Source organism: Amblyraja radiata, chromosome 13 (assembly GCF_010909765.2).
Source record: "Amblyraja radiata isolate CabotCenter1 chromosome 13, sAmbRad1.1.pri, whole genome shotgun sequence".
NCBI classification, from domain to species: Eukaryota; Metazoa; Chordata; class Chondrichthyes; order Rajiformes; family Rajidae; genus Amblyraja; species Amblyraja radiata.
Genome location: NC_045968.1, coordinates 36,898,509 through 36,920,856, shown reverse-complemented (window position 1 = coordinate 36,920,856; position 22,348 = coordinate 36,898,509). Strand labels below are relative to the sequence as shown.

The 22,348-nt window shown below is 44.9% G+C and overlaps 1 protein-coding gene across 1 annotated transcript in view; it reads right to left on the bottom strand.

The window, feature by feature from the left end:
* Positions 1-22,348, bottom strand: part of dhx36 (DEAH-box helicase 36) — a 60,865-nt gene that overhangs the window by 22,993 nt on the left and 15,524 nt on the right. Inside the window, exons 6-13 of the mRNA XM_033031801.1 lie at positions 21,534-21,613; positions 15,531-15,605; positions 15,206-15,372; positions 11,832-11,913; positions 10,727-10,870; positions 10,109-10,214; positions 7,456-7,543; positions 539-594 (exon numbers count right to left, since the gene is read on the bottom strand). Coding sequence (XP_032887692.1) covers positions 539-594; positions 7,456-7,543; positions 10,109-10,214; positions 10,727-10,870; positions 11,832-11,913; positions 15,206-15,372; positions 15,531-15,605; positions 21,534-21,613 — 798 coding nt within the window. The remainder of the gene's footprint in view (positions 1-538; positions 595-7,455; positions 7,544-10,108; positions 10,215-10,726; positions 10,871-11,831; positions 11,914-15,205; positions 15,373-15,530; positions 15,606-21,533; positions 21,614-22,348) is intronic.

Here is a 22,348-nt window from a genome sequence, read left to right as displayed (position 1 = left end):
ATATTTGATTTTTTTTAAACTCGGGAGAGCTCTTGGGTAAACTCGCATCGTGGGACAGGGGCTTTATTTGCAGCAGCTCAACAGAATATGTAAACATAGTACCAAAGATAGACAAAATATGCTGGAGTAACTTAGATGATCAGGCAGCATCTCTGGAGCAAAAGGATTGGTGAGGTTTCAGGTTGGGACCCTTCTTCAGACTGAAAGTAGAGGTGGGGGGTGGTGGGGTGTTGTGAAGAACTGGAGGCGAGAAAAGACCAAGATAAATCAGGGCCAGCAACAGATGACCTCAGATGTCAAGCGTCACCCATCCATTTTCTCCAGAGATGCTGCTTGACCTGCTGAGTTACTCCAGCATTTTCTGTCTACCTTTGGTATAAACCAGCATTGAGAGTCTACTTTTAAGTGGGGACAACTTCGAATGATTACTTTAACTGAGAAATTGAGAACTAATAGCTGAAGACAAAGTAATCATTACTAAAACCTCAAAACAAGTGTTTAGGTATAACAAAGTTATGTAATAATAAATTTACCCTACCTCTGTCTGATTCACCGAAGGCATGAGAGAGTGTAGAGGAATGATCACAAAACGATCTGCAGGATAATAAAGTACAAATTAAAAACCAATTCTTATTGAAAATCCTGGTGTTTTGGGCTAAAACCGTAGCACTATGACAACCGCAAGAATCAGAATGCCACTCATTAGGATACTGCTGAGATGTACTGTACTAGAAAACCATAAAATATAGGAACAGAATTAGGCCATTCAGCCCATCAAATCTGCTCCACTATTCGATCATGGCTGATCTATTTTTCAATCTCAACCCCATTCTCCTGCCTTCTCCCCATAACCCTTGTCACAACCTTACTAATCAAGAATCTGTCAATCTCGGCTTTAAAAGTACCCAATGGCCTACACAGCCATCTGTGTAAATGAATTCCACAGATTCACCATCCTCTGGCTGAAGAAATTCCTCATCTCCATTCTACAGGTACGTCCATTTATTCTGACTGTTCTATTGGCACCCTGGAGGGGGCCCACGAGAGGAAGATGAGAAAGTACGAAGAGCTGGTCATAGACTGCCGTAAGCAGGACTGGAAGGCGAGGTGTATGCCCATCGAGGTTGACTGCAGAGGTTTTGCAGGGCAATCGCTCCACAAAGTCTTGAGTGTGCTGGGAACACCCGGAAGGGAGAGGAGAAGAGCCATCAAGAACACCACATAGGCAGCGGAGATGGCCTCGAGATGGCTCTGGATCAGGAGAGGAGGTCCATGGGGAGGAGCGGATGCCACCTGAACACGTCATAGTCTGATCAACCACGGCTGGGTCGCCTGGGTGAGGGTGTCTGATGTTTAAAGACCCGAAACACCCAATGACCACAGGTTACATCACTGATGTGTTCAGGAGCATCATTAGATGTATTTTTTTATCAATTAACCATATTACCAGAATAATTTTCGGAAAATGGGAGACCAGGCAATGAAGTTGTTGAACAGCAGAAATTATCCCATTACGAGATGCATCTAATTCATAAACCACACACAGAACCAGACAGATGGAGAGCAAAATTTGCCAGGTGCATTTTAATGAAACATTGAGACCTTCACATGTCTGATTAGTGCACGTTCACCCACTGCGGAGTCAGGAGTAGGAAACTGCCGAGCCCTGCCCCTCCTCGCCCTCAACCAGAGACGAGGTGAAGGGAGTCTGTGATAGTGGCGGATGCCGGACAAGGGGCGATAGGAAGAACCGGTGGTCCTACCTGCCTCGCCCTCAAGGTCAGCTGCGGGAGGCGCCCCCTGGGGTTCGAAGGCTTAAGGTGGCCGGGTGAGGAGAGGGATGACGGTTTACGGAAGGACTGGATGGAGGCGACGGCTGCAACGGGCCTTTATGGCCAGCGGGGACTTGGAAAATGGCGCCAACACCTGCCGACTCTTGCATTTGGACTTAGTGGGCTGTTTCTTTGCATTATGTGCTTAACTGGGGATTATGGCAATAAACTGTAATTTAGCAAAAGCTCACTCTACCTTGGTACACGCAATAATAAAGGAACCATATGTCAGGGAATGCAAACCATGCACCTTGAACCACCCTGCAGCACCAGAATATATTTCATCGGATCTGCCACACAGGAGCCTCTTAATAAAAACTGGCCTCAGGCAACTGGAAACTGGAAGTTGGAGATATAATGCAGGTCCTTGCATGTGAAATAGGAATTTTAGTCTAATTCCACATGACCTCCAACATCTACGCAAATTTTCTGGAAGCAAATCACAATTCCAAGATGATATGGAAAATGTGGTCTGTAATAATTTCTCCTCAGTTATCAATCATTACAGTCGCGGTGTTAATCCTGGCCAAATTGGAGAGGCTAGGACACGAAAATTGAGTAAAGGCTTCGGGGCTGCTAGGCCGTTTGGTCAATTTAAAAGTGCTTTCTGTGGAAAGGGGACAAGCTGCAGAATGGTGCCAGTTTGTCTAGAGCCTAGATCAGAGCTGCAGGAAGAGAATGGGAACATCTGCAGACCCTGACAATTAGGTGCAAAATGCATAGAATGGATTGGATGAATGCAAACCAGACATACACATTGTAAATAATGTTGCAAAGCTTTACATTGCTGGATGTTGATTGGATTAAGTATTGAGCCTTATCTGGTTTTCTTGCATATTAGGGCACATGTTGCAATGTTCGTTTCCTCTGACAAACACTGTTTAAATACAATGCCTTAGCCACTGTATTATTAGGTGTTGGAAATGTCTGTCATATATGGGGTTAATCGATATCTGTAATTGGATTGTAAAGAGACCACCCCTATTTGGTTCGACCCCATGGCGTCCGGTGACCTATAAAAGTCCGCTGCCACGAGGTCCTGCATCGATCTTCTGGGAGAGCGCTTGGGACTGCGTGACCTTCTGGAGTGTCTCTGTTTGAGCGAGGCCTAGAGGGCTTGATCAGGCAGATACGAGGATCGAACCCGCGGTGGTTAGGTACAGTAGTTGGAACTGTAATTGTGTTTTGTCAAAATAAAGTTTAGATGCGCAAGTACTTAATTCAGTGATTTTTGACTGAAACTAGACTGGGGGAGGGGGGGGGAGGAAGCATAGAACGAGCTATTTACATTGGGGGCTCGTCTGGGATCTCAACGGACTCCCAAACACAAGTTTCGGATCAAGGGTGTTGAGCTGTTTCGATCGCAAGTGCTGAAATTGGGCCCACTATGCGGTTTTCGCATTGAATTTCGGCACTTTGCTAGTAGGGGCGGATCGATCATTCGCGGGCTTGGCAAAGGGTCCAATCGAGATAATTAGAAGAGAGTCTAGCAAGCACGGGGGGTGGTTAGCACTCCTTTGGGTTGGGGGCCCATAAAACAGGGCGTAGAGCGGCCCATAAACTTGGTCGTAGTTGGCAGCTGCTTTAACGAGAGCCTGACGCGCTTCATTGGGCGAGGGGTGGCCCACTGTCCAGATTTGGTATCCAATTGGTGGGGTGTTGAAACACAGGTCTGGTCTACGTATTGATTCATCTTTGCCTGGAGCGCTGATTGGAAAGGTGCGTTCTGAAAATCGGCAACGACTGCCAGCATGAAGGGGCTAGGTGCTGAACCCTCAGTGCCCAACAGAGGGGTGTCTGCGTGAAGGTATCTAAGTCCCTCCCTGGAGTGACACATTGTAAATAATGTTGCAAAGCTTTACTTTGCTGGATGTTGATTGGATTAAGTATTGAGCCTTGTCAGGTTTTCTTGCATATCAGGGCATATGTTGCTATATTTGTTTCCTCCGAGAAACACTGTTTGAATACAATGTATTAGCCACTGTATTATTGGGTTAGGAAAATGTCTGTCATGTATGGGGTTAATCGATATCTGTAATTGGATTGTAAAGAGACCACCCCAATGTGGTTCGACCCCTCGAAGTTCGGGGACCTATAAAAGTCTGCTGCCACGAGGTCCTGCGTTGATCTTCTGGGAGAGCTCTTGGGACTGCGTGACCTTCTGGAGTGTCTCTGTTTGAGCGAGGCCGAGAGGGCTTGATCAGGCAGATACGAGGATCGAACCTGCGGTGGTCAGGTACAGTAGTTGAAACTGTAATTGCGTTTTGTCAAAATAAAGTTTAGATGCGCAAGTGCTTGATTCAGTGATTTTTGACTGAAACTAGACTGGGGGGGGGGGGGGGGGAGCTTAGAACAAGCTATTTACAGTGGCACAGCTGGTAGAGCCGCTGCCTCACAGCACCAGAGGCCGGGGTTCAATCCTGACCTTGGGTGGTGTTTCTGTGGAAATTTCACATTCTCCCTGCGACTACGTGCGATTCCTCTGGGTACTCCAGTTCCCACCCACCCCCTCCCCACATCCCAAAGGCATGCAAGTTGGCAGGTTAATTGGCTGCTGTAAATTTTCCCCATATGTGTAGGCAAGGGGTAGAATCTGGGGGAAAGTGATAACAATACAGATTAGCGTAAATGAGTGGTTGATGGTCAGTGTGGATTTCATTGGGGGTAGACAAAAGTGCTGGAGAAACTCAGTGGGTGAGGCAGCATCTATGGAGCGAAGGAAATACACAATATTTCGGGCCGAAACCCTTCTTCAGACTCCATTGGGTCTGTTTCCATGCTATTTCTCTCTATTGCCAGCATCTGCAATTATTTAAATATTCACTTTACACAATGTTACTGAGAAGCAAAGCAAACTGAAGGGCCAGAAAGCATCCTCCTGGTATTTGTTGCTTTTTAATGTTCATTGGTAAAGGAATGCTATTACTTCTCATAACTTACTATCCTTAACACACCATTATTAATTAATAGTGTGGCACAGTGAAAGAATGGTCGCACCAGAGATCAGAGTTCAATCCTGACGATGGGTGCTGTCTGTACGGAGTTTGCAAGTTCTCCCTGTGACCAGGTGGGTTTTTTTCGGGTGCTCCGGTTTCCTCCCAAGCTACAAAGACGTGCAGGTTTTGTAGGTTAATTATCACCAGTAGGTTGTAAAGTTGTACCTAGTATGTGTAGGGGTGATCGCTGGTTGGCGCGAACTCGGTGGGCCAAAGGGCCCGTTTCCACACTGTACCTCCAAAGTTTAAAAGTCTAACTTGGTTGCATCATCCATTGTTGACTTGCGACTGAAGTCCACCCACACATTTTGGCTCCGTATAACTTCACACCACTTGTTAAGTGAGATTTATCCAATGTGTCTGCTCTGTATGCAAAGCTAGTCTTAGGTCCCAAATTTCAGTAAAAACCTACATAACTGAGTGTGGAAATGCACCACCTCACCAGAAATAATGGAAGACTAATCTTGTTCCAATAATGAAACTGATAGTTCTTTGAAAATAGATGCACTCTGCAATATTACATTTCATTCAACCATGTGGAGAGCAATTTTATTCTGTGAAAGCACCAGGGCAGCTTTAGTGTTGTTAAGATTTATAGCACCAGTCTAAAAATCTGGGTGGCATTTCATCCAGAACTAGAATAATAACATTATTTTCTAATGCTCAAAAACTTTGCTGTCAAAGAATCATGAATTTGTAAGTTCACAAGTCATAAGAGCAGAATTAAGCCATTTGGCCCCTCGTCTACTCCGCCATTAAATCATGGCTAATCTATCTTTCCTTCACAACCCCATTCTCCTGTCTTTGCCCTATAACCCTTGCCACCGTAATAATCAAGAATCTGTCAATCTCCACCTTTAACATAGCCACTGACTTGGCTTCCACATTCCTGTGTAAAGAAAGATGCCATTTGTTTTCTCGCATCAACAACTGGAAAAATAGCACTGTTGTCGAAGCAAGGAATTGCAGATTCTGGTTTATTTAAAGAAAACACAAATTGCTGGAGTAACTCAGCGGCTGAGGCAGCATCTCTGAAGAACAGGGTTCTCCTTTGGACTTAAAAAAAGTTTCTCAATCCAGCTCTCAACATGCCATATGGGTTAAAGTTTATTGTCAGGTGTACCAAGGTACAGTGAAAATAAGACCCAAATGAAAACGGTAAATGTTATATATCTAAAGCATGAAAACCACCCGTCAAACCCACTCCTGCCATCAACCCATTTTCAAAAATCCTACATCAATCCCATTTTTGATTCTCGCCACATTACCGTTCATACCTCCTAGATTCTACTGCTGACGACCCACTAAGGGCATTTTACAGCAATCAGTTAATTAACCCACCAAACCACACATCTTTATGACATGGGACGAGACCGGCGCACCCGAAAGAAGCCCACATGATCACAGAGAGAACATGCAAACTCCTCACACACACAGCACCCATCGTCAGGATTGATCTGAGGAATCTGACGTCGCGGAGTTCTACTAGCTGCGCCATCGAGTGTTTACTTCTCCATAAATCAATTCAAGGAATGAGTTCCAGACCCTCCAGGAGGTGGCACAGTGATAGAGTTGTTGCCATACACTGCCAGAGACCCGGGTTCAATCCGACTACAGGTGCTGTCTGTACAGAGTCTGTATATTCTCCCTGTGACTTGGTCAGGTTTTCTCCAGGTGTTCCGGTTTCCTCCCACACTCCAAAGGGGTACAGGATTGTAGGTTAATTGGTTTGGTAATATTGGAAATTGTCCCAAGTGTGTAGGATAGTGCTCGTGTGCAGGGATCGCTGGTCTGCATGGTGGGCCTGTTTCCGAGCCATATTTCTAAACAAAACTAAACCCTCATGACATACTGTATAGAATGAAAACATTTTTCCTGAAATACCCTCCAATTTGTTGACCAAACCCTTAAATTTAAAATAAAGCAAGAAAGTGTTGACACCACACAGCAAGTCAGGCAGCATCTGTAAAGAAAGAAATAGTTTGTTTCAAGTCAACGGCAGTTCTGGTACAGATGCTGGTTGACTTGCTGAGAATCTCTGACATATTGTGCTTTTATTTATTCTGAACAAAACCTCTCCAATGTGACAATGCCCTTGTAAAATGTTCTCTGCTTCCTCTCTAGTGTTATGTCCTTCCTGCATTGTTGGGAACAGAAGTAAAAGCCATGTTTCAAGTATTCAGATTCAGATTCTTGATTAGTAAGGGAGTAAGTGTTGTGGGAAGAAGGCAGGAGAATGAGATTGTATTGTCTTTCTGCCGACTGGATAGCACGCAACAAAAGTTTTTCACTGTACCTCAGTACACGTGACAATAACCTAAACGCAAACCCAACTCAGAGGGAAAGATTTTACAATTTTACCATTATACCAAGCCAATTAGCCTACAAACCTGCACATCATTGGAGTGTGGGAAGAAAAAGGAGCTCCTAGAGAAAACCCAAACAGGTCACGGGAGAATGTACAAAATCTGTACAGACAGCACCCACTGGTTTGAACACAGATCTCTGGCACTGTAAAGCAGCAAGTCTACCGGTGTGCCACCATGCTGCCCTTAGGTAATATCCATATCATCAAGATCATGCTGTCACCAAAACCCCACCGCAAAGAATGCTATAATCACTGTTACCTGATTTAAACATGGTTTGTGCAGTTAGAAGGTCGTTCAAGGTGCTGATATTGTCCCAGCCAGGAAGGAACACCAAAATGGCTCCATCCTGCAAAATAGGTTATAATCCAAACGTCACTGCAGTCAGTACCATTGGTGATACACAAATAAAAGCAGATGTTAAATAGGTTCCTTGACCAATTTGCTTTGTAAACATAGTAATTTTATTACATTAAAATATGAGGAGTACCCATTTTGCATCAGAGACAGAATAAATCAATAGCTAGACTAGTTCCCTGGTGTGCATTGTCATCATAAAACTGCTGAATCCTACTGTTTGGAACACACTCAATAAATGCTCCACGATTAAGACAAGATTTGTAGCCTTTACATCCAGAATATTTATGGAATAAATAAAACATTCACCCATTCCATTAGAAACGCTGCGCTAATTAGCTTTGATACATTCTTAAATTGCACCAATACAAACTTGCATAATGACTTACTGGCATCTGGCAAAACATTAAAAACTAATGTGAAATAGATTAGAACAGAAGAAAGTTGGGATTTAATAGGTGAATATATATTTTTTCCTACACCAGCATTACCTTAATGATGTCCTACCACCTGATCTCTAATTCTTTGTTCAATGTCCATCGTAGCAACCAAGGGGCGGCACTGTGGGGCAGTGGTAGAGTTGCTGCATTAAAGTGCCAGAGATCCAGGTTCGATCCTGACTACGGGTGCTGACTGTACAGAGTGCGTACGTACTCCCCATGACCTGGGTGCTCTGCTTTCCTCCCACACTCCAAAGACTTGCAGATTTGTAGGTTAATTGGCTTTGGTAAAAATTGTAAATTGTCCCTAATGTAATACTGCTAGTGTACAGCAATCAATGGTCAGCGTGGACTCGGTTGATCGAAGGGCTTGTTTCCACGTAGTATCTCTAAACTAAACTAACATTTTGAGTAGAAAAAGGGACATGATTCACAAAGAGAACATCATAATTCTTTAGCATTTTGCTTAGCTTCCTCCACTGAAACACCATAAGATGATTAATATGGTATGACTTTGCTGTCTGAGGGCATTTGGCTGGACCTCAATTGCTCTTTAATCACTAACAGACCTTGAAGCCCCATATATAACTAATGCTGCAGAGTTAAAGAGATCACCCTTGTAACAGGTATAAATTGCTCAAGCATCTTATTAAATGGCATAGATGGGTTATTAAGCTAACTGCTGCGTGATTATTTTACGGAAGATATGGGTAGAAATCAAAGTGCACCCGTTTCCCCATTCCAAAAGCCTTTTGGTGTAAACGCAGGATTATTTAAATAACTGCAGGAAAGGTTCATTTCAAGAAAACACGATTAGATTATTGAATTTTGCTGAAGATTGACATAAAGCGCTGGAGTAACTCAGCAGGTCAGGCAGCATCTCTGGAGAAAAAGAATGGGTGACGTTTTGGGTCAGGACCTAAAATTGAACTTTCAATTAATATAGAGATAAAGCATGGAAACAGGCCCTTCGGCCCACGCTGACGAGCAATCACCCCATATACCAACACTATCCGACACACTAGGGACCCACACACACAAATTTATAATTTACAGAAGCCAATTAACCTACAAACCTGTACATCTGGAGTTTGGGAGGAAACCGAAGCACCCAGAGAAAACCCACATTGTGTCGCCCTCTATTGCCTTGAGAATAGACAAGGCAAATAAGACTATCAGACCCGAATTAGGCCATTCGGCCCAATTTAGTCTACTCCACCATCAATCATGGCTAATCTATTTTTCCCTCTCAACCCGTTTGCCAAGAGCACAAAAATTAAACATTATTGAAATAGATCGTGGATATTAAAAACTTGTGTTGCAACTCTGCGACTGAAATAAATGTGAACACCGCCATAGTCTCCAAATGTTCTGAGATCTTAAAGAATTGAATGTAACTAAACCCACCTAATTATACAGGCCGAGTAATTGGCTGAAGATCCTTGGTACTGGGGAACTATCCATGGCAGTGGTGCAGCTGGTTGAGCTGCTGCCTCACAGCGTCAGAGACCCGGGTGAAATCCTGACCTCACGTGCTGTCTGCACATTCTGCACAGTTTGTGACTGAGGTGGCTTGCACCAGTTTCCACCCACATCTCAGTTGTGTCAATTGTCATCCGTAAATTGCCCCCAGAGTGTAAGGAGTGCATGAGAAATTGGGATAACGTAGAACTAGTGAGAACATGTGATCGATGGCCAGCGTGAACTCGCTGGGCCGAAGGGCCTGTTTGCATGCCGCATCTCTAAACTTAACTAAACAAACAAGCAAGCACGTTAGATTGGGAATCAAAGCAAAGATAACCATAAGGTTTGTAGATCTCTTAAAATGCCTTGAGAGAGAGAAAACGACATCAAATAAAAACTCAAGAACATCTTAAAGAACAGCTGGTTTGCAAGGCACTTAAAAGTAATGATCCCTTCTCGGTAGTTGATGTATGTGCCAAAAATAAAACTAGGAATTGGAGTGATTTGACGCTGAAGAGAGTTTAAAAATACCCAATTATACAACATTTCAAGACAAATTGTCGATCAATACTTTACTCTGACGCATCGTGCACTTTTAAACTGAATACGTTTCAAAAATTTTACACATATGTTAATTAAAATAAACACCTTACCTGATCAGAGAGAACAATGTGCCTTATAAGAGCTACAATCAGATTAAGATCTATTTTATCATCATCATGCAGAACTTCCAAGGTCTCGATTGTACTGTCAGAATACCTAGAGGAATGGAAAGATGAAAGGAAGTCAGTTTAATTGTCACATCATGCTCAATAAATGTACTTCTGGAATTGATTGAACGATACAGCATGGAAACATGCCCATCGGCCCACCGAGTCCACGTTGAACATCGATCACCCATTCATACTAGGTCTATGTTATCCCACTTTCTCATCCACTCCCTACACACGAGGGGCTCAATTAACCAACAAACCTGAACAACATTGGAATGAAGAAGGAAACCGGAGCACCTGGAAGAAACCCATGTGGCCGCAGGGAGGATATGCAAACTCCACACTGACAGCATCCAAGGTCAAGATCGAACCCGGGTCTCTGGAGCTGTGAGCCAGCTGCGCCAATGTATGGCCAGTTCTGATGAAAAGTCACCAACTTGCAAAGTTAACTGTTTCTCTCTCTCCATAGCTGCTTCTGGGTCTGAGTGCTTCGAGCTTCCACTGGTTTGTTTTAAAATTCAATTGAATCCTGCAAATGTCACTGGTACTATAACACACCTTCCTTGCAACTCTCTCACGTATGCAGGCCACTGCTCCTGATATTCCTCTTCCACCCGTTCTTTCTCCGGTCGAATCATGCAGCCTTGCATGAACCTTCTCTTGGAGGACGGTCTTCGAATTTCTTGGTTTTGCGGACTATAGCTGATGAGAAATGCAAATACACAAATATTAATACGAGCCGAGACTGTCATTCAATTTTAATCATAATCTCCCCATACTGATTTTCAGCAGAATTTAAAAACAACTGCTCAATGTATCTTAGGTTGAGGGGAGACTTGTTAGAAGTATATAAATGATAAGAATAGATTGGGTAAATGCAGAGTCTCTTGCCCAGAGTAGGGGAATCAAGAATCAGAGGACATAGGATTAAAGTGAGAGGGGAATAGATTTAATAGGAACCTGAGGGGTAACTGTTTTTTTTTATATAGGTAAGGTGTATGGAATGAGCTGCCAGAGGAGGTTGTTGCGGCAGGTACTAACGTAAAATTTTAGAAACATTTAGACAGGTGCATGGATAGGAAAGGATTAGAGGGATGTGGGCCAAACGCGGGCAGGTGGGACTAGTGCAAATAGGGCATTTTGTCGGAGTGGGCAAGTTGGGCCGAAGGGCCTGTTTTCACGCTGTATGATCCTACAATTATGAGAAGCATGGATATGGCAGACAGTCAGAACCCTTATCCCAGGGTGCAAATGTTTAACACTGGAAGGCATAGCTACAAGCTGAAGGGGGGGGAGTTTAATGGGGATGTGAGGGGCAAGTTTTTTCTATAGTGTGGTGGGGACTTTGAACGCATTGCCAGGGGTAGGGGCAGAGGCAGATATGATGGTGGTGTTTAAGAGAGGCTATTAGATAGGCACTTGGAAGTGCAGGGAATAGAGAGATGTGGACATGTACAAGCAGCTGAGATCAGATGAACTCGGCATCAGGGTCAGCACAAATATCGTGGGCCGAAGGGCCCATGCCAAAACTGTGCTCTTCTATAAATTCCATTCTTTTCGATGAATATAAATGTCTATGCTTGGCAAAGGGTACAAAACATTCTGTGCACATCTCATTACAATTACTTCAAAAATCTAACAGACCATTGACAAAGTGACTTACTGAAGCAATTCAATTACATCCTCCAAAATGTATTCTTTCACTGGGAAGGTAAATCCTGGGATGTGCTGCATGGGACAGCTGCCTGCAGGAAAACATAGCAAATAATAATTATGAACAAAATATTTACCCACTGTAACAATTAGTTACAAAGGTACACTGCCAATAAAAAGACATAAACTGCCGGAGTAAATCAGCTAGTCAGGCAGCAACTCAGAAGAGCATTAATAGGTAACATTTCTGGTCTTTAGACTGACCAATCTTGTTCTCTAGAGATGCTACCTGACCCACGGAGTTTCTCCAGTACTGCGTATCCTTTCTCTGTAAGCCAGCACCTGCAGTTCCTTGTATCTCAATTCCATTGCCTCTAATGTTACCGAGAACTGTTCATGTTGGAGTATATTCCTCAAAACTGTCACCGTTGAATATGTTTCTGAATGATACTCTGATGCTTAAATGATTTGGGTCAGGTTACATGAGAACAGCAATAAAGGCTAGCGAATGTTAAACTCAAGTGAGCCGTGTCTATAACTACAGTGGAATATCCATGATCTTTTATGCCAAGATCTCAAAGTCAACAACTACCCATTACAACGATGGCCAGGATTCCAAGTGCAAAAGTTGAATTACCATTGACTATTCTCTTTTGTAAATTTAATTGTACCCAGACATTAACACAGGCAGTTCCCATGTTATGCAAGGGGTTCACGCCTAGGAACTGTCATTTTTTCCATGTCAGAAACATAAGTCTGAGAATGCTGATGCATGCAGTGAATCCCATACCAGTGGCAGGGGGTTCCTAAACAGAAGGTCTTGCACACGGCAAGAAGGTATCCAGAATGGAGATGACTGGGTCATTTCAATGCCGCGACGTCAACCGCCTCAACTTCTCCACTCCCCTGTCTCACTCCAATCTTTCCCCCTCTGAACGCACTGCCATCGAATCTCTCCGCAAAAACCCAGACTGGGTCATCAAACCAGCCGACAAGGGAGGTGCCGTGGTAGTCTGGCGCGTCGATCTCTACAAAGCTGAGGCCACGCGCCAACTCTCGGACACCTCCTCCTACTTACCCTTGGACCATGACCCCACTGACGAGCACCAGGCCACCATTTCTAGCACCATCACCGACTTCATCAATTCCCACGCCCTACCTGACCAAGCCTCCAAACTCATCGTTCCCCAGCCCCGCACGGCCCGTTTTTACCTTCTCCCTAAAATCCACAAACCCGGCTCTCCCGGCAGACCCATTGTCTCTGCGTGTTCGTGCCCCACCGAACTCATCTCCACATACCTTGACACCATCCTATCCCCCTTGGTCAAATCCCTCCCCACCTATGTTCTAGACACCTCAGACACTCTCCGCCGCCTCCACGCATTCCACTCTCTGGGCCCTCACCCCCTCATCTTCACCATGGATGTCCGGTCACTCTACACCTCCATCCCCCACCAGGATGGCCTCAAAGCCCTCCGGTTCTTCCTCGACCAGAGGAGCAACCTTTACCCAGCCACTGACACTCTCCTCCGCTTAGCGGAGTTGGTCCTCACCCTCAATAACTTTACATTTGACTCCTCCCATTTCCTCCAAACACAAGGCGTAGCTATGGGCACACGCATGGGCCCCAGCTACGCCTGCCTCTTTGTCGGGTACGTTGAACAATCCTTGTTCAATGCGTACCAGGGCCCCATCCCCGACCTCTACCTCCGCTACATTGACGACTGCTTTGGTGCCACCTCCTGCACCCACACACAACTGACTGACTTCATCCACTTCACCACCAACTTCCATCCGGCACTCCAATACACCTGGACGATTTCCGACACTTCCCTACCATTCCTTGACCTCACCATCTCCATCGCAGGGGACAGACTCCTGACCGACATACATTATAAACCCATTGACTCACATGGCTATCTGGACTACACGTCTTCCCACCCTGCCCCCTGTAAAGACTCCATCCCTTACTCCCAATTCCTCCGCCTACGCCGCATCTGTTCCCAGGATGAGACATTTCATACCAGGGCATCGGAAATGTCCTCGTTCTTCAGGGAACGGGGATTCCCCTCCGCCACCATAGATGAGGCTCACACCAGGGTCTCATCCATACCCCGCAACACTGCTCTCTCTCCCCATCCCCGCACACGCAACAAGGGCAGAGTCCCTCTGGTCCTCACCTTTCACCCCACCAGCCGGCAAATACAACACATAATCCTCCGCCATTTCCGCCACCTCCAACGTGACCCCACCACTCGCCACATCTTCCCATCTCCCCCCATGTCTGCCTTCCGCAAAGACCGCTCCCTCCGCAACTCCCTCGTCAATTCTTCCCTTCCCTCCCGCACCACCCCCTCCCCGGGCACTTTCCGTTGCAACCGCAAGAAATGCAACACCTGTCCCTTCACCTCCCCCCTCGACTCCATTCAAGGTCCCAAGCAGTCGTTCCAGGTGCGACAAAGGTTCACCTGTATCTCCTCCAACCTCATCTACTGCATCCGCTGCTCTAGATGTCAGCTAATTTACATCGGTGAGACCAAGCGTAGGTTGGGCGACCGTTTCGCCGAACACCTCCGCTCGGTCCGCCTTAACCTACATGACCTCCCGGTGGCTCAGCACTTCAACTCCCCCTCCCATTCCCAATCCGACCTCTCTGTCCTGGGTCTCCTCCATTGCCAGAGTGAGCAACAGCGGAAATTGGAGGAACAGCACCTCATATTCCGTCTGGGGTCCTTGCGCCCCTATGGCATCAACATTGAATTCCCCCAATTTGGCTAGCCTGTGCTGTCCCCTCCCCTTCCTTCACCCTCTAGCTGTCTCCTCCCACCCTCCCATCCGCCCGCCCTCGGGCTCCTCCTCTTCCCCTTTTTCCTTCTTTCTTTCCCCACCCCCCATCAGTCTGAAGAAGGGTTTCGGCCCGAAACGTCGCCTATTTCCTTCGCTCCATAGATGCTGCTGCACCCGCTGAGTTCCTCCAGCAATTTTGTGTACCCTGGGTCATTTCAATGTTAGTCAAACTAGATGGCTACGCTGTCCTAGTCTGGAAAAGGGTCCCGACCTAAAACATCACCTATCCATGTTCTCCAGAGATGCTGCTTGGCCCGCTGAGTAACTCTAGCACATTTGTGTCCTTTTGTTCAGGACCATTCTTCAAACTGAAGAAGGCTTCCAACCTAAAATGTCACATATCCATCCTATCCAGCACAGATGCTGCCAGACCCATTGAGTTAAACCATCACTTTGATATATTTGGCTTTGCTGGGTGTTCGCTGGACTGCTGCCTGCCATACACCCACCACACTGCGACTAATTGGGTGACAGTGCTAGCAGTAGACAGCAATCCAACAGGCTGAGGTTCCACTGGAGTTTTTCTATTCCACTCACCGAAGTACTCTGAAAATTGGTCAGCATTTAGAGTTGCGCTCATTAGTATCACTTTTAAATCCGATCTGAAGGACAGAATGTCCTTCACAATGGTCATCAGTATGTCCGACTGTAAGCTCCTCTCGTGAACCTCATCCAGAACAAGGTGACTGATGGTAGACAAAAGACTGGAAAGAGATTTTAAAATCTGTTAACAAGACCAGAGTTTGGGGGAAAAAATTGAAACTTGACAAGTTGAGAGCATTTGCGACTTTATTTTCTTGCAATGGAATTCAATTGAATATACGAAAATGTGCAGCAATTTACCAATTAAATGTGTACTTACGTGTCCGATTGGAGCCACTGGAGAATAATTCCGGTGGTGCAATACAAAATGGAGCCTTGTTTGCGTGGGATGCGACTGTAAAGCATGAAGAGTATCAAAATTAGCAGAACAGCAAAATATTATGCTCCAGCCCGCCAATTATAAACCATGTTGCTCAGAATTGGGCATTGAATAACACTCTAGGCATGTATATATTCCCTTTAATGTTATTTCAAATTCCCCAAAACACTACACAAATGGGAGTAAACTAGGAATGCCAATGCATAATTATTTAATGCCTTTAAGGAATAAGATTTCCCAGAATACTTCAGAGGCTTCAAGACGGGAAAGATGTTCAAAATCCAAAGACGTACAGGCATGTATAGTAGTAAATTGGTTTGGTATAAGTGTAAATTGTCCCGTGTGTGTGTAGGATAGTGTTACTATGCGGAGATCGCTGGTCGGTGCGGACTCGGTGGGCCGCAATGTCTGATTCCGCACGGTATCTCTACACTAAACTAAAGTCAAAGGGGGAGATATTACGACAAGCTTCCCAATTAAGGAAAGTCGCAAGCAGAATTTTAAAGGGGAACAGCGTTCGGCAGGGAACTCAAGGCTTAATCAATTGAAGTCATGGTTACCAATAGCAGAGTGAAGCAAATGAGGGATGATGGAACACTGTCAATTTGGAGGATTATGGGGCAGGGAAATAAATTAAGGCTAGTTTAATAGCAAAGAACGGTTGACAGATTTAAAGAAGTTTCATATATCATTTTTATACAAACCAATCAATTGGCAGCAGTCAGAGTCATAGAGTCACAGTGTAACACTGTGGAAACAGGCCCTAAGGGCCCACTTGCCCACGCTAGCCTACATGCCCCAGCTACACTAGTCCCACCTGCCAGCATTTGGTCCATATCCTTCCAAACCTGCCCTATCCATACACCTGTCTGTTTCTTAAATGTTGGGATAAACGCTGCCTCCATACATCCACCATCCTTTGTGTGAAAAAGTCACCCCTCAGATTCCTATTAAATCTTTTCCCCTTCACCTTAAACCTATGTTCTCTGGTCCTCGATTCACCTACTCTGGGCAAGAGACTGTGCATTCCCAATCCATTCCTCTCATGATCTTATACACCTCTATAAGATCACCCTTCATCCTCCTGCGCTCTAAGGAATAGAGTCCCAGCCTACTCAACCCTCTGCCGACAACTCAGACCTTCTAGTTCTGGCAACATCCTCGGAAATCTTCTCTGTACCCTTTCCAGCTTGACAACATCTTTCCTATAACACGATGCCCAGAACTGAACACAATACTCTAAATGTGGCCTCACCAAGTCTTATACAACTGCAACATGACCTCCCAACTTCTATACTCATTACTCTGGCTGATGAAGGCCAATGGGCCAAAAGCTTTTTTGACCACTCGATCTACCTGCTGCTCTACCTTCAGGGAACAATGCACCTGCACTTCTAGATCCCTCTGCTCGACAACACTACCCAGAGTCCTACCATTCACTGTGTAAGTCCTGTCCATGTTAGACTTCCCAAAATAGAACACCTCACATTTTTCTGCATTAACTTCCATCAACGGTTCATCAGCCCACATGCCCAATAGAACAAGATGCTGCTGCAATTTTTCACAACCATCTTCACTATCTGCAAAACCACCCACTTTTATCATCACTAATATGTAGCTGTAGTTAAGATGAACACATTTTGTTTGGTTTATTATTGTAAAGTGTACCAAGGTACAATGAAAAACGTTTTGCTACATGGTATCCAGTCAAAGACTATACATGATTACAATCAAGTCATCCACAGGGTAAAGAGTAAAACATTTAGTGCAAGTTAAAGTCCAATAAAGTCCAATGATAGTTCGAAGGTCTCCCATGAGGTAGATGGGAGGCCAGGACCGCTCTCAAGCTGGTGAGAAGACAGTTCAGTTGCCTGATAACAGCTGTGAAGAAATTCCCTGAATCTGGAGGTATGCGTTTTCATACTTCTGTACCTCTTGCCTGATGGGAGAGAGGAGAAGAGGGAGTGGCTGGGCTGAGACGGGTCATTGGTTATGCTGGTGGCCTTGCCGAGGCAGCATGACGTGTAGGTGGAGTCAATGGAAGGGAGGCTGATTTGTGTGATGAACTGGGTTGCACAATTGCTTGAACTTCTATGGGTGAGGACTTGGATCAAGGGAAGGCCTGAACTAGTAACTGCAGTGCAGCTCACCAACCTCTCCAATTATAATAGTTGCCAAGTGGATAGCACGAGTGATAAAAGTGCTTTGTTTAAAGACAGATGCGAACACTACTGAGTACAACACTATAGAATGTATAGATACTGAGATTGTGTGAAATGTTTTTTGCACTGTTTTTCGTTTTGTATATATTATTTTATCATGAGTAAAACCATGAAGCTGCCATTAAGTTAAAAAGAGATGTCATTAAGCTGGAAAGAGTGCAGAGAAGATTTATGAGGATCTTACCAGGACTTAAGGCCTGAGCTAGGAGTAGTTAAGCAAGCTAGGACTTTATTCCTTGGAGTTAAGCAGTGATCTTTAAGAGGTGTATAAAATCATGAGGGGAATAATTATTATTTCACGGTATATGGGAATTTATAATCAGAGGACATAGTTTTAAGATAAGACAGGAAAGATTTAATAGGAACCCAAGGGGCAAGTTTTTCATTCAGCAAATGGTTGGTATCTGGAACGAGCTGCCAGAAGAGACATAGGATTAGAATGGTTTGGAGGGATGTGAGCCAAATACAGGCAAATGGGACTAGAGTCGTATAGCGTGGAAACAGGCTGACCAACATGCCCCATCTAAACCAGTCCCACCTGCCTGCATTTGCCCCATATCCCTCTAAATCTCCCCTATCCTAGCCATGCACCTGACTAAATGTTTTTTTAAACATTGCAATTGTACCTGCTTCAACTGCCTCCTCTGTAAACTTGTGTAAAAAAGTTGCCCCTCAGTTTCCTGTTAAATTTTTCCTGCCTCACCTTAAAATGATATCCTCTGGTTCTTGATTCACCGACGCTGGGTAAAATACAGCACAGAAATAGGCCCTTCAGCCCACTGAGTCAACTGACCATTGATCATCCGATCACATTAGTTCTATGTAATCCCACATTCTCATCCACTTCCTACACACTAGTTGAAATTTACAGAAGCCGATTAACCTAGAAACCTGCACATCTTTGGGATTTGGGAGGAAACCAGAGCACCCGGAGGAAACCCACGTGGTCACATGGAGAACATGCAAACTCCGGACAGGAAGCATTCGAGGTCAGGATTGCACCGTCTCTAGCGCTGTGAGGCAGCGGCTCTACCAGCTGCGCCATTATACCGCACCGTCTGTGACATTTCCAATAATTATAACAGCAACCTGTATATGTATAGTGGTTTTAACAAAGTAGATTTCGCCGAGGCATTATCAAACAAAATTACCAGTCACTACACTTAAAAAAAGGCTACTTCATTTGTTGCAAAGCATGCGTAAAGTCCTAAAAAAGACGGCCTAAAAATCTTATTTAAACTGTTCAAAATTCACTGAAGTGATGCACACTATTAGCTATTTATCACATTGTTTGCAATATATACAGTTTTGTTTTCTGGGTAAATTAATTGCTACAGATGGCGGTGGAGGCCAAGACATTGGGTATTTTTAAGGCAGAGATCACAGATACTTGATTAACAAGGGTGTCAAGGATTATGGAGAGAAGGCAGGAAAATAAGGTTGAGACGGAAAGATAGATCAGCCATGATTGAATAGCGGAGTACACTTGATGGGCCGAATGGCCTATATCTGCTCCTATGACTTAGGAATTTATGGATATTTATGTATGCATGCCCAGAGCCCAGTTAGCTAACTCAAGATCAATAAACCAAATATGAGGAAGGGACTCGACCCGAAACGTCACCAATTCCTTTTCTCCAGAGATGCTGCCTGGCCCGCTGAGTTACTTCAGCATTATGTGCCTATCTATGGTACTGGCAGAAGCAGCTGAAGAAACAAGACAAATATAACATGCCTTCACAACATGAAGCCAATGCAATGAATCTTATTTAAACTGTTCAAAATTCACTGAAGTGATGCACATTATTAGCTATTTAGTGCGTGGAACAAGCATTTTTAACTCCAATTTATACAATTGAATTGAGAAGGTGTTAGTGACAGCTTGGAGGACTAAAAAGGATCAAATATAGCTCTGTAAAAAGGTGTGATATGGCACAGGAAGAAGAGTGAAAGGCAAATATGTGCTGCTCACGAGAAGCAAGCATTCAGAATCAAAGAATCTCTACATTTAAATTGATACAAGGTGCAAGGTTGAACAGAAATTATTTTAAAACATTTTCATTACGATTCCTGGTTTATGATAATATCTATCATACAAGCAGCGTGCGGTTTATCTGGCAACAATTAGATTGCATTTTGAGCGTTCACTGTATTTTAAGCTTCTTACATTACTACCCTGTCTTTGTCCCAAGGTGATAAGTGTTTCGGGACCTCCGAGGTTGTGAAAAGCTTGATGCAAATATCCTGAGGACACAAAGGACTGTGTAAAACAAAAGGTACTGGAGAACTCATTGGGTCAGGCAGCACCTTTGGAGGACATGGATCGGCAAAATTTCTGGGAGACTTCTTCGGAGTCTGAAGACCAAAATGTTGTCAATCCGTGTCCTCATGTTTCACCCTCCGTAGTTGCTCTCTGACTCACTGAGTTCCTCCAGTAGTATGTTTTACTCAAGATGCAAGCATCTGCAATTCCTCATGTCTCCGTCTATGGAGGGAATGGACAGACCACCAGACGAAAGGACCCCGAGCCTGAAACATATTCTGTACATTAGCTCCCACAAATGCTACATGACCTGCTAAGTTCTTCCAGCACTTTGTGTTTTACTCAAACATTCTTGGCGGGGGAGGGGGGCTCACTAAAACATTAAACACTGCTGCAATCACCAAAATGGGTGCAAGGGAATTTTGTACAGGTCCAATCCATCCCATTTGTCATTTTTCTTTGAACATATCAAACAGTTCATAAAACATCAAAGGAACCAGATGAATCAAAATTGTAAGACATTCAAGGCACGGTAAACAGTTACTGATTTCACTTCAGACATGACAGAAACACTTGTAGCAGGCCCCCTCGGTCATGACTGACCATGAGTGATGCACCCTATTTTGCAGGTGCGGATGCAAGCCTGGGCTATGACATATGGAGGACCGGCTGTTGCCCATGCAGCTCGTCCCCCCTTCTCCACATCACTGATCGATCCAAAGGAGCAGTAGGGCCGTTACAGTTTGGCACCAGCACCGTCGCAGCAGCTGCTAGAGCGAGGTTGGCGACAACGAACGAACTGCCTTCGGGGCTCCGACTCCAGAATTTCTTAAGGTTTACTCCTGGAGGCTTTTCCATGACTGGATATGGCCACAAGGCAGTGGAGGTTATAAATCAGAGTTTTCCCTCTCCTAGATGGACTGCCTCCCCAGGCTAACGAGCCCCATCTGCCCGAGACTCATGCGGAGTGTCTACCTTCCCCTGAAGGTCTATAGCACCTGCCCATCAGAAACTCTGCTCATCAGCTAACTTCTTCAGATATTCCTTCCTTCTCTCCATTCCTTCTCTCCAGAGATGCAGCCTGTCCCGCTGAGTTACTCCAGCATTTTAAGTGAAGAAGGGTCTCAACCCGAAACGTCGTCTATTTCCTTCGCTCCATAGAAGCTGCCTCACCCGCTGAGTTTCTCCAAAAATTTTGTCTACCAGCATTTTAAGTCTATCTTTGATTTAAACCAGCATCTGCAGTTCCTTCACACACACTCTTTTGATAGAGAATGGATAGGCGCCCTTTTGGGTCGGGACCTTTCTTCAATCCCGACCTAAAACACTGCCCGTCCATTCCCTCCACAGATATTGCCTGATCCGCAGTTACTCCAGCACTTTGTGTTTTGCTCAAGATTTCAGCACATGCAGTTCCTTGTGTCTCTCTGCAAAAGACTAGAAGCAGCTGATACTGACCTCTGTAACCGAATCTGGTAGCCAGTACTGTTTCCATCGCCACAGGCCTCTGCTCTTTCTGACGCCACTCTCTCAGCGATCTGAAGGTGCAACAATGATCAACATTAGTAGCAGGCCATTCAGTGCGACACTGGGCCATCTGTACATCAAATCTATTAGACTTTAGAGATACAGTGCGGAAACAGGCCCTTCTAACCACCGAGACTGCGCCAATCAGCGATCACACTAACACTATCCAACACACCAAAATCAATTAACCTACAAACCTGTACGTCTTTGGAATGTGGGAGGAAACAGGAGCACCCGGAAAAAATCCACGCAGTCACAGAAAGAACGTACAAACAGCACCCGTTGTCAGGATCAATCCCGGGTCTTTGGCGCTGTAAAGCAGCAACGCTACCATTGCGGCGCTGAGCTACCTGACACCCTCCTGTTCACCAACATTTGTTCCCATGTCCTTTGACCAACAAGTTTTTGTTCTCTAGGATGCAATTAACTCCCAACATCTGCTGCCTATCAGGGGAATGGGGTTGAGAGGGAAAGATACATCAGCCATGATTGAACGGCGGAGTAGCCTTGATGGACCGAACGGCCGAATTCTACTCCTAGAACGTATGCGTTTTCATACTTCTGCAGCTCTTGCCTGATGAGAAGTGGGAGAAAGCGGAGTGCCCGCGGTGGGACTTGTCCTTGATTATGCTGGCGGCCAGCGTGAAGTGAAGCTGGTGATGAGAGTACAGAATGTTAGATATTTGAAAGCTCACCATCTCTTTCATCCGTAAATGATTAAAGATGTTACAGAACATACTGCACTC